Source organism: Suricata suricatta, chromosome 8 (genome assembly GCF_006229205.1).
Source record: "Suricata suricatta isolate VVHF042 chromosome 8, meerkat_22Aug2017_6uvM2_HiC, whole genome shotgun sequence".
Lineage (NCBI taxonomy): Eukaryota > Metazoa > Chordata > Mammalia > Carnivora > Herpestidae > Suricata > Suricata suricatta.
This window is the reverse complement of record NC_043707.1, coordinates 18,238,797-18,251,445: the sequence shown is the minus strand read 5'-3', so window position 1 is coordinate 18,251,445 and position 12,649 is coordinate 18,238,797. Positions and strand designations below refer to the sequence as shown.

The window sequence follows — 12,649 nt, the reverse complement described above, 5'->3', positions numbered from 1 at the left end:
CTCCAGAAATCAGTCCACGATTAGGTTGGAAATTGTCAGGCCAATTGGAGATTTTCCTTTGACCCTGTGTCCTAGTCTAAGCATCTCTGTCTTTCTGGGTGAGTTGAACCACTTCAGACTGGGGGCATTTCCATTTTCTCCTGGCCCAGTAAGAGTCAGACTCCCGTCAGGCACGACTGAAGGCTGGATGTTACCACAACCAGTCAGGGGAAAAGGGGAGGATATCAAGGCCTGTACAGCCCTGCTGCTTTTAGGCTTTGGGGATTACAAGGAAAAAAGTAATACATTTAAAAATCCTGCCCGATGTACGCCTTGTTTGAATGACTAGTGAGACTGCACAGTGGCTGGCAGAGGAAACAACAACCCCCAGAGTAAAATGGTGAGCCGGAAGTGCTTTCCTGCTTTGTATTGTTTTCCCAGTTACAGACAGGAAACACTCAAGTGTGTTTTCAAGCACAGAGCACGGGACACAAAGGAGGCTCTGACACAGCAGAAAAAAGACCCATATACAAAAAGTGGAGGTCTGTGCAGCAAAATGTCTGATTGACAGCAGTCTGATTTAGCAAGTATAGTTTTTAATCATTGGCTCGCTTTGTCTCTAGGTGCCTTGATAGGCTTAGGATATTGCTCTCCCTCTTTGCTTAATTGATGAATTTTTAAAATCTGATCAAAAATCACGTCTCAGGGACACTGGGGTGGCCCAGTCAGTTGAGTGTCCAACTCTTGATTTTGGCTCAGTCGTGATCTCATGGTTCAGGCTGTGAGTGCGAGCCCTGCATCAGGCATCCGGAAGAGCATCCATGTAAAGTGTGCATGAAGGCAGGAGACAGCGTAAACTTATTTTTAAGCACTATGTTAACATTTTTATATGTTACTCCTGTATTTCAGTCTCCTGATACCTTTTAGGTAAAGCACCTCTAAATTTAACCCAAAAGGCCCAGTTGTTAATCTGGAAAAGAAGGACAATAAACATATTGATTTGCTTTGTATTTTGGACACTGAGGTATGTGTTCTCATATACTTCTGTGCAGATTGGCAGTTGGACCCATTGTTTTAAGTTAGTTATGCTTCCCTTGAAGTTATGCATCACATGAAACTGTATCAAGCATGTGGCTAAAAAATGTAACTAACATCCTGTTTTTTTTTTAATTTGAAACGAACTATACATATAGTCTAAAAAAGTCAAATATAATAGGAAAAGGCTTATCACAGTGGATTCTCTCTAGTATTCACTCCCCCAGATGAGATTCCCAATCCCAGAGGCAGCTGTTTTCAAATGTCTGTTTATGTTGGCATTTACTGTGTCTACATTTACAGATAATACATAAACTGCTGTCCTTCAAGTTACCACGTTTTCATTATTACTTATCGGCTTCCTGTCATGAAAAATACGGGCTTAGTCCTCTTGTGTGACTTCTCTTTGCTTCTGCTCCCTTCTCCTTCCACTGCAGTTAGAGTACAAGTTTTGGAGATACTGCTCTTGGATATTTACATTATTATATACAATCAATTATTTGCAGCTAAGCATAATGATGTACTATGATTCTTTCTGATGGACTTCTGATTTGTGTTTACATTTGCTTTAATTTTTTTTTTTGTGGCAGTGCTGTGACCGTTCATAGATGTTTGATGGCTGCCCCCTGCCCCTGAAAAGAAGTCCCAATTTGTATTGTTTGCATTTGTTTGTGTTGTATTTGATTTTTCACTCCAAATGACTGGTGTCAGGTCATGAACAAGTTGTACAGAGCTGGTTTTCCCACAGCACTGAGCTGTTACTTTCTCATACCTGCTGATGGTCCACATTAGGGTTTTAAAATTAAGTTCTTTGCTTCTGTTATATTTTTTAAATAATTTTGTTTCTAAAAGAACTTGGTTACTCTGAATCTCTTCTTTTGAGCTTTTGAATCTCTTCTTTTGAATGTTTTAATAGCCTTGGGGACTTTCCTCTGTGTGTACTTCTCCTTACAGAAGGAAGAGATTTCAGAGTTCCGTCTGAGGCACACAGGGCCCTGGCCAGAGAAGATGAGGCGAAGTTACACAACCTAGTCGTGGTATTTTGCGAGAGGAGGGACAAGGCTCTTGGTGAACAGGAGTCCTGGGGAAGCTGCGGCGGTCCCCTAGGCTGACCATCAGTCAGGGTTCTTTCTGAAGCTGGTTGCTTGAGCTGCTGGTCAGCTGGGGCCCCGCTCCACTTCCCTAACTGGCATGACTACTTATGTTTGGCTCTTCAGCAATGCCTGGCACCATGTATGCCAAGCAGGGGCTGGGATGGCATATTTTGGCTTGCTGCTTGCAGGGCTTGTTCAAAGAGTTGAAAGTTGGCCTCATCTGAAAGCTGGGGCCTTGGCCCCATCTCCAGGCCCTGCTCCTGTGGACCATGGGGGTATCTGAGTTAGGTCAGAGTTCTGGTTTCCTGCAGAAACTGAGGAGTGAGCCATTCCCATTGGCATCTCTGAGTTAAGTAGGGCACTGCAGCAACAGTTGGTGTTGGCATCCTCTGTGGCAATGCCGGCTCTTGAAGTGCCGCTGCCCAAGTGTGGGCTGGAGGCATGCACCACCATACCTCATGCAGCTAGCTGGGGCTGCTCTGAGCTTAGCAGTGTTTTAAGGGCATTCTAGGGGGTCCCATCCACTTGCCCGCCAAACAGCTTTTCCTTCCATTCACAGGCAAGACCATGCAGCCTTCCATTCTGCAGTTTTATCTTACTAAAAGGCTTTAAAATTCTGGTTCCTTGATGGTCTTCCCTTCTTCTCAACTCCCCCAATGTTCAGAACTGAAACAGACTTTTTTCTTTTCCCTTTAAAAGTTTCCTTGTTTAGAGGCACGTGGGTGGCTCAGTGCATTGGGCATGCAGCTCTGGATTTTGGCTCAGGTCATAATCCTGAGGTTTGTGGGATCAAACTCCGCATCAGGCTCTGTGATGTCAGCATGGAGCCTGCTTGGGTTTCTCTCTCTCTCTCTCTCTCTCTCTCTCTCTCTCTCTCTCCCCTCTCTCTCTCTCTCTCTCTCCCCCCCCCTCTCCCTCTCCCTCTCCCTCTCCCTCTCCCTCTCCCCCCACCTCCCCTGCTTGCACACTTTCTCTCTCTCTCTCAAAATACATAAATAAACACTTAAAAATAATAAAATAAAAGTTTCCTTGTTCATTTCAGTGGGAATTGGACAGGAGTGGTGTTAAATGACTTGGCCTAAATCCCTATTTGAACCAGCAGTCCCAGCACGGCACCGTAATACCATTATTCTGGGTATTATGTATGACAGTGAGGCCGTCCTTTGGACTGCAGGGAAGTCCTCAGAAAGTACTGTGATCTGGCGACTGAGACTCGAGCAAGTCAGGGTGCTGCTCTGCTGATTGTTGGCCGCCAGGTCAGCTTTCTGGAAAGGTCTGTATGGTTAATGGTAGTTGGAAAGCATGAGTAAGGGAAAGCTGTGAAAATACTTTGTTTCTTTTTAAAGTAAAGATGTGATGCCTATAGGAAGGATACTTAGTTGTTACTAACTATTCCAGTGTGTGTATTGTTGAATAACATTCCTGAATTTGTGACAAACTTGTTTCAGTAAGGCTGTGAAGCTCAGTAAGGAGCATTTTAGGAACTGAAGTTTCAGTTTCTCTACAGTGGTCTTATTTTTTTTCTTTACTTAAAGCAGGTTCTGTGCCCAATGTGGGGCTCGAACTCATGACCCCAAGATCTAGAGTCACATACTCTACAGGCTGAGCCAGCCAGGCGCCTCTAGAGTAGTCTTCTCTCCAGGGGTGGGCTGTGGGTCTCGGCCGTGGAATTCTGGGAGGAAGTGGCCTCTTAAAGAAGCAGGATCTTGCTCCAGACCTGCTTTAGCACAGAAGGGAGGCCTGGAAACTGACATTTTAAACCCGCACCCTCCCCACTCTCAGTGATGCTGTACACACCCAAGTCTGGGAGCCACTGGCCTCGATTTGGTCGTCTTTGGGGCTGCCGTTCTTTGCACACTTTTGTGTAATTGGTTTTTTCTTCGGTTTCGCTGAAGCAGCCCTCTGATGTAAAATTGGTGGGATTTCTCCCCTGTTATCATTCATTTCTGCCTGTTTTGTTTTATTAATTTTTTATTTTTTTATTTTAGAGAGAAAGCAAGAGCACATGAGTGGGGAGTGGGGGGAGAGAGGGGCAGAGGGAGAGAGAGAGAATCCCAAGCAGGCTCCATGTTCAGCACAGAGCCTGACGCGGGACTTGATTCCATGACCCCGGATCATGACCAGAGCTGAAATCAAGAGTTGGACGCTCAACCAGTTGAGCCACTTGGGCATCCCTGGCTGTTTTGTTTTCAACAGGGATTGGATAATAATTATTAAATTTCATGAGTTGCTTTGCATTTCTGGATTTCTAACTCTGAACTTTTAATTTTTTCCCCACAGGGCCGAGAAAACAGAAGTCCTCAGTGAAGATCTGTTACAGGTAACAAAATAAAGTCTTTTTAAAGGGCTTTGCTTAAAGAAGAAAACAAAACAAACCCCATGGGTGAGAACTGAAGCGGATTTATGTCCGTACGTCTGTATGTGTGATCTGAGACAGAATAAGATTGATCAGCAGGGTTCTGAGCAGGAAAGAGAAGCAGTTGGGTAGCATGGTGATAAAAAGGGGATCTGAAACTTTGGTATCATGTTGTGAAGTTCAAATGGGGCTGTCCTGCTTCCAAGTGCCAGGTGTTGGGGTGGGGTGGGGGAGGGGCTGGCTGGCCCGGCCGGTCCACTGGCCCTGCAGCTGGTCACGGGTTCCGGCAAGCCAAGGGCCTGTCGCTCACTGCTGGGAAGGTGTCCTCGCTGGGACAGGCCATGCTAGCAGCAGCAGAGGCCCCCACCGGCTCCAGCCTCAAGTTTCCACTTCTTGCCTCTCACGCTCTTGTTCTCCACTTCTGGGCTGAGATGGGTCTCAAGGGAGTTAGAGTCTCAGTGACGGTGACCGGACCCGGCAGAACTGCTCTGAGGCCTCGAGGTGGCCTGCCATCAGCCTGGACTTCTCTGCCCAGCAGGGGGGATGTTTCCTCTGGGGACCTTAGCCAGGGCCACTGCACTTCGTCGCTCACAAGCTTCCCTAACTTTGGGGCTGGGGTTTCTCCCAGAAGGCCTGGGACCCTTTGTACAGGTCCCTTCACTGGGCCTCAACCCCGCGCCGTCTCCGCCTGCCCCAGAGCACGCCAGGAAGGACAGAATGATTCCACGCTGAGGCTTCTCTTAAGCCTCTTTGCTTGTGTCCTTGCCTCTCGGTCCATAACGCTCGGCAGGTGTGGTCACCCAAGCCCCTGAAGACCAGCCACCTGCTCCCCGGTGACTTTCTGTCTTTTCCTACGGAGCGGAGCTGGCATAGCTTGGAAAAATATTGCTGTGCCACCCCGTGTCAGAACACCCTTCCAAATTGTGACAGCCACCTGCCGGAGGAAGATTTTAAGAGCACTTCTTTTTTAAGGACCAGAAGGGTTTCTTTTTAAAGAATTATTAGACAATCATTTTCTTTTTTTTTGCTCTTTAATGTTTATTTTATTTTTGAGAGAGAGAGAGAGAGAGAGAGAGAGAGAGAGCGAGCGAGCGTGAGCAGAGGAGGGGCAGAGAGAGAGGGAGACACAGAATCTGAAGCAGGCTCCAGGCTCCCAGCTGTCAGCACAGAGCCCGACGCAGGGCTCAAACCCATGAACTAAGAGATCATGACCTGAGCCAGAGCTGGCCGCTCAACCCGCTGAGCCACCAGGCGTCCCTTGACAATCTTATTTTAACAATATTTCCTCATTGGCTTTTATCATGTATTTGAACTTCATTTTCAGACTTTCAGAAATGTTGCTTGGTCTAGATAACCTTTAACTAGACTAGGTTTTCACATCAGTGTTCTCTCTGCCACACCCCACGTCGGTAATACGCACGGTCTCCTTGAACCCTTGATGCCCCAAGTATGCGGCTAGAGGCCCTTGCAGGCAGTTTGAGGACAGCAGAATTCCCATGGGCAACTGTCTGCGCCTGTCCCTCTCCCGGAACACCCGCTGGGGACTCAAGCGTTTGCCAGGTTCAAGGAACACCTTGTTTCCTGATGCGGGTGCTTACCCCACATCTGCCACAGTTGCTTCAGGCGCTTCCCCCTTCTTTGACTGGAAAGGAAGAGTCGTGGTGGAAAGCGTGGAGGCTGGTGCCTGCCTACCCAGGTCTTTCCCTGACTCGTGCTGTGGCCTTGGGGGTTCACTTACCCTCCCTGTGCCTCAGTTTCCACTTGGCTGAAATGAGGATAATGGCTGTAGCCACCCCATCAGAGTATTAGCAGGAATTAGCAGGTTAAACAGGAGAGCCGTAGGGATAGATCCCAGGCCATAGAAATTTTGGTTTTGGTTCTGGTGTGAAATTTCCCTTAACTTACTCTGGGTACTGCCTGTTAGAACTCTGTGGGGTTCTAACCACAGTTCAGGAAGCTCTGTTTTGCCTCTTATTTTTGGCTCGGAAGTTTATTTTGCTTGTGTGGCATTTCCCTGGGAGGCTGTGAACCCCAGGAGGGCGAGGACCACAGTTTACTTACCATTGTTTTTCTAATAACCTTGCACGGGGACTTGATACCCAAACTTGTCCTTCCAGCAAACATTTCGTTTCGTGTTCCGGACGGGGCTCCAGGGTCCTGGGATAAATCCGTGAACAAAACCACCAAGGTCTCTGTCCCTGTGGACTTTACAATTTTCTAGTGGAAATTAGAAGCAAAGTGAAATGGAGTTCTGTTTTTGTTTCATCTTGCTTGTTTTTTTTGTGGCCAATAAGGAAGTTCATATTAGTTTTCCAGTGTGTTACAATCTGGTCACTTTAGGATGAAGGGACAGTGACGTGGCCTTCGCTCCTTACATAAATGTGCCTGCTCCATCTGGGCCCTGGTAGTTGGGCCTTGGCTCTGAAGGAAAGCTGCTGGGGCAGTGAGGACCTCCAAGAGAGAAGCCTAGAACCACGTCATTGGGTAAAATGTTGTGGGGCAAAACTGCATCCTGCTTTGAAATTGTTGATTTTTCTTTAAAATAGAAAGCGTCCCTAAGGTCCTGCACTCGTTCTTAATGAGTCATCAGAATACACATTTTTGGCATTCCTTGCTGTGAAAAGCAGCTCTCTTTGCCATAAACAGCCATATCCCAGCAATAATATTTTGAGAAGCTAAATCTTGATGCGTGGGTCCCCTAAGTCAGTGTTTCTTTCTGTCGGCTGTCCATTCTGCTTTAGGGGGTTATTTAAAACCAGAGCAAAAACAAAGACAAAAACCCACCCTAACCCCAATAAGGAATAATTTTGAAAACAACTGACCTTCAGTGGAAACTGTGGGGCCTTGATTTGGACTCTTCCGTCATATGTCCGGGTGTGGAAGGCTCTGCCGCCATCCTCAGGGGACAGCTTCTGAAAGTCCCCGCAGCATGCTTTTTTCCACTGCGAAGTGGTCTGGGCCTGGGGCATTCATCCGCCGTTCTGCAGGCCAGCGCTGGGCCTTCACAGGTACCAAGTGACCCAACTGCCACCACCCTTTCTGATAGCGAGAAAGGGTGCTCCCTCCCTCTACCGCAGACATGTTAGCCTTTAGGAGATCTGAACCCCTCGGCACAGGGGAGGTCAGCGGTTCTGATCCAGGGGCCATTTTGTCAGTGTGTGGAAACATTTTCAGTTGTCACAACTCGGAACGGGGTGCACCTGGCATCTAGTGGGTAGAGGCCAGAGATGAGGGTAAACATCTCATATGTACAGGGCAGCCCCCCCCCCCCCAGAATTGTCTGGCCCCAAATGTCAATAATGAGAAACCCTGCTCTAGGTGAGTGGAGACGGTGTACATTTACTCCAAGAGCTAGAAAATGAGACCCCTGGGTGCCTGCAGGCCAGTGCCATGTAGGAAGGGGTGTGTTCTGAAGCCCCGCCGATGGATGGCTCGTTTGTCTCTGTTTGTCAGATCGAGCGGCGCCTGGACACGGTTCGGTCAGTGTGCCACCACTCCCACAAGCGCCTGGCGGCATGCTTCCAGGGACACGGCCCCGACGTGGAGAAGAGATACGTGAGTATCAGCTTCCAGGGCTGCGGCCCCTGTGTCCTTGTGCCTCCGTGAGGCTCTGCACCCTTTGGTCGCTTGGTCTTCCCCAAGCAGCGTCAGCACATTTGTCTGCAGATTTGTACCTCCCACCGCCATTTACTCTCCTGACACCTGCCAGACCAGAACATTCTTTTGTGCTTAAGACATGGCTGAGCTGAAGGCACTGCTCACACTGTATTTTCCCCCAGGTGCTTTTTAAAGACTTGATCGGCCATTTGTCATTGATAAGAGAATGGAGATGTCTGTTAGGAATGCTTTGATGGCAAAAAGCTGAAAGCCTGTCATAAACGGGCTTAGGAAATGGACGCAATTTATTGGTTTTCTAACTGAAAAGTCCAGAAGCTGGGATGGACTTGAGGAGAGGCCTGGGCTAGCATTTCAGTGGTGTAAGCAAAACCTCAGTCTCATTCCTTCTGCCTCCTCTGCCTTCCCCAGTGTCTGCTTTGCCCCTAAATGGGTGCCTCTCATGATTGTGCGTTGGCTACCAGCAGCTTCCACAGGCTACTTGCTTCCTTGTGCGCCTCTAGCAGGAGTTAGAAAGCACACCTTCCAGTGGTTTTCTTTAAGGGAGTTTTCTTTAAGGGAGTTTTCTGAGTCCTTGGCAGGTAGAAGTGGCCTTCCATTGCACTGGTCTGTATTGAGACCTGTTCCCCACGCCTGAACATCCCCATTCCACCCTGGCTACCGTGGGTAGGGGTGAGGCTGGGCGGAGACGGGAGGCGCTGGTGGGCTTAAGCTAATCAGGGCCTACCCTTAGAGCGTGAGCTGTGGAGCTACCTCTGAGGCTCACCGGCTTTACTGAAATCAGGGTGGATCCCTAAGAGAAGCCAGGACACTGTCCTAGAGAGCAGAGTGGCCTCTAGGAGAACCATCCAGCGTCTGCGCCAGGATGAATTTGTCCGAAGCACCCAGGTCCTTGTGTGTCACCAGCAGAGCACAGCAGCTTCCGTTCAGCAGGCAGCTCCACCCTTGGGTTTACAAGCTCCCAGCTTATGAGCCCATGCTAACCCTTGGAAGCCGTGTCGCAGTAAGGTGATGGTCGCGGAGGCCACAGAGAGGCTGTGATTTGCCATAGTGTTTTGTCCGACAGCTGATGTCTCAAGAGGAGGAACTGGTATGCGGGTGATCCGTGTCCCCCTCTTAGGGTTCCGGCACAACAGGGCTTTCCTCTCACATACAGTACTCCGCTTGCTGCAGTAGTGTGCACACACCTACGGCCCCAGGAATGCTCGCTGCACGTCCTGTCCCACAGAACCAGATCCAGTCCACCAGTCCTGCCCCCGCGGCCCCTTCTCCTTCTCTCGCCCTGGCTTCTGCTCTATCTCCCCTTTCAACATTGCTTCCTAAGGCTCTGTCCTCCTCCTCATGGCCCCTGTCACATTCCTTGGGCCACCTCCTCGGTTCTCATGCATGGCTCCTAACTAATGTGCTGATGCCAGGGATGTCTAAACCATTTCAACCAAGCAAAGCACTTCCTTCCCTGGATGTCTGTTTCAGCACGCATAACCAGTTCTTCCTTCTGTGTGGACTCTCAGATTCCACCCACCCTGTTGTGCAAGCTAGAAACTGTGGGGTTACCTTATGTTCCCTTTTATTTTATCCTCAGCCACTCGTGGCTGCTTGGTTAGCAAGTCCTGTGAGTCTCTGTGACTTGTCTTTGGAATTCCTCACCCTCGCCTCATCTCTGCCCCCTTGGCCTGAAAGCAAAACCCGACCGCCTCCCACCTGAACGGGGCGCCACCTCCTGGCTTCATTTCCTGCCTCCAATCTCCTTCTTGTCCAGCCTGGTCACCAGAACTGTTTTTCTGAAATATATATAGATGCTAACATCCTCCTGCTGAAAAAAAAAAGTGTAGCTTAGCAGTTTTCAACAGGTGCCAGAATTACACTCCTGGGGATATTTGGAAATACGCAGAGGCATTTTGGATTGCTATAGGGACCAGGGGACCCTACTGGCATTTAGAGGGTGGGGACCAAGATGCTGAACATTTTTGAGTGTCTAGGGGGATAGTTCCACACCGGAAGTGGCCCCAGACGCTGGTGGTGCCTCTTTTGCAGGGCACTGGCTGGCTCCCATCTCTGAGGATTGAAACTCTAATTTCTTCATTAGCAAGAGGGGCCCTTCCTCATCTGTCCTGTTTCCCCTTATCCGGTCCCATTGTCTCCCGCTTTCACCCATCACACTGTCTGTCTCTGTCCCTCACATTGCTGTGTCCTGTCCATCCCTCTGACCACCATATTAAACAAGTGTTTATCAGACACCCACTGTGGACAAGTGCTGGAGATAATAAAATGAATAAGATGTGGCTTCCACCTTAAATGTGCTCACAAATGGATAATCATAAAACGACATGCCAAACAAAGTGCACACAACGTATTACGGGAGGACCAAGAACGGGCATCACAGGAGGAGAGAGGTAGTGAGGGGAGGCTTCCCAGAGGAGGTGGTAGCACAGCCGTAAAGGAGGGCAATGAGTGGCAAGCGACCGGCACATTCTAGGCAGCAGGATGCAAAAGTGCCTGGCCGTCATTTCTAAAACCTGATGCCTTGGGCTTCCTTCTCCAAACTCCAATGACAAGTGCCAAAGACCGGCCTCTAAGGCTGTCTACACTGCACGTGGGCAGAAGCCATCGCCATGGAAACTATAGAAGATTGGTGACCACAGAGGTGACATCTTGTGGAGAAAATGACAGTCTCTAGGGCTCTGGAATACACAGGAGGAGCCTCCCAAAGGCCCCACGAGAGGCTCCAATGCACATGAGGAGGCAAGAACCAGAGGGGTCATCTCAGCCCAAGATGCTGGAGCAGCGGAGCGGGAGCTGGGACTCATGTGGGATCCGGAGTGGCTGCCTTCTGTGCAGTGGGCATGCATCTTGTAAATTATGACTTTAGAGCTTTTTAAATGAATCTCTGGTGATTAAAAAAAAAAAAAAGCTCTTCATGCCTGGGAAGTGCTTAGCAGGTTTGTGGAGGCGGATGGCGTTGGCGGGTGGCGTTCCCCTCAAGGAGCACAGGGCCAAGTAAGTGGAATGTCCTTACTTATGTACATCAGGACACAGGGCTGTTGTAGCTCTCAGGTCAGGGTGTGGAAACCACAAGGCTGTGCACGGCCGGGAACTTGAATGATATTTGTCATAGTAGACTCCTCTCTCGATGATTTTTTTGGTCCAGAGCTCCAGAGTTGCACAAAGTGTGTTTCTCCGGATTATTGCCCTTATCCTGGATTTAATTTCCCTTATAAAGGCAGCGTGACTAAAATGTGTGCGCTACTCTCACTATGACAAGTCACACTGCCCATTTTCTCCTATCTTCTGGATCTGAGAGTGTAGAAGCTGCAAATCAGCAGGAAAGCTGATATTTACTTACTTGAAAATACCTTGAGAGGATGAGAGATTGGCAAATATAGTTGCTATTTATTTATATTTTTTAAATTTTAAATTTTAAAGTTTATTTATTTTTGAGAGAGAGAAGAGAGAGAGATTGAGAGGCAGAGCATAAGCTGGGGAGGGGCAGAGAGAGAGACGCAGAATGTGAAACAGGCTCCAGGCTTGAGCTGTCAGCACAGAGGCCGGTGCGGGGCTCAAATTAATGAGATCATGACCCAAGCTGAAGTCAGACGCTTAACCCACTGAGCCACCCAGGCACCCCAGTTGTTATTTATTTTTAAATTTCAATATGCTGTTTTGAATAGGCTGCATATTTACATGGTCAAAACTCAGAAGATACAGAGGAACATAAAGTGAGATCTCACCATCCTGTTCCCGGGCACCCTGCTGCCCTGTCCAGAATGACCAGCATTAATAGTTTCTTGTAGAGCTTTCGAGAGAGATTCTCCACAATACAGGCAAATGCAGTAAGTGTATCACATGGAGCCTTTTAAAGCAGGACAGGCAGGTGATATGCTAGAGGTCAAGGCACAACAACGCCCTGGCAGGGCGGACCCCGCGTCTTTGACTAGGGAGGCAGAATCACGGGGAGCATTGCCACATTGGATGCGTTTTTAAAAATGTTTATTTATTTCTGAGAAGGGGGAAGGGAGTTGCAGAGATAGAGGGGGACAAAGTATCCAAAGCAGGCTCTGTGCTGACAGCAGAGAGATTGATGTGGGGCTTGAACTCATGAACCTGAGCTGAAGTTGGACGCTTAACCAACTGAGCCACCGAGGTGCCCTGAATGCATATTTTTATTTGCAGATTGTGTGCTATAACCAACCCACTGTACTTGACAGGCCCCTTCTACCCGTATTCTGAGATGAACCGCAAGCAGTGGTGGAAAGAATCTGAACAGGGGCTCAGGCCATGGGCACAGAGGGCTGGCTGGCTTTGCTGCCCCTCACTGGGCTGTCTGGCCAGCCCACCTGACCACCCGGCCTTCAGGTCCCTTGACAGTACAGTTAGAACATAAATCAGATGATCCTCATGGTCATTTCCAGCTGAAAAACAAATCTCTGATATGAAAATGCATGGCTTTGTGAATAAGTACCTTAAAAAAACATTTTTAGATATTTAGCCTGGTATTTTTATTGATTTCATTTATTTTTAATTTTTTTAACATTTATTCAATTTTTTGAGAGACAGAGACAGAGCATGAGCA

At 48.5% G+C, this 12,649-nt stretch overlaps 1 protein-coding gene across 1 annotated transcript in view; it reads left to right on the top strand.

Moving 5' to 3' along the window:
• ARHGAP17 (Rho GTPase activating protein 17) overlaps positions 1 to 12,649 on the top strand; it is a 70,494-nt gene that overhangs the window by 13,931 nt on the left and 43,914 nt on the right. The window contains exons 2-3 of the mRNA XM_029945699.1: positions 4,389 to 4,428; positions 7,918 to 8,019. Of these exons, the coding sequence (XP_029801559.1) occupies positions 4,389 to 4,428; positions 7,918 to 8,019 (142 nt within the window). The remainder of the gene's footprint in view (positions 1 to 4,388; positions 4,429 to 7,917; positions 8,020 to 12,649) is intronic.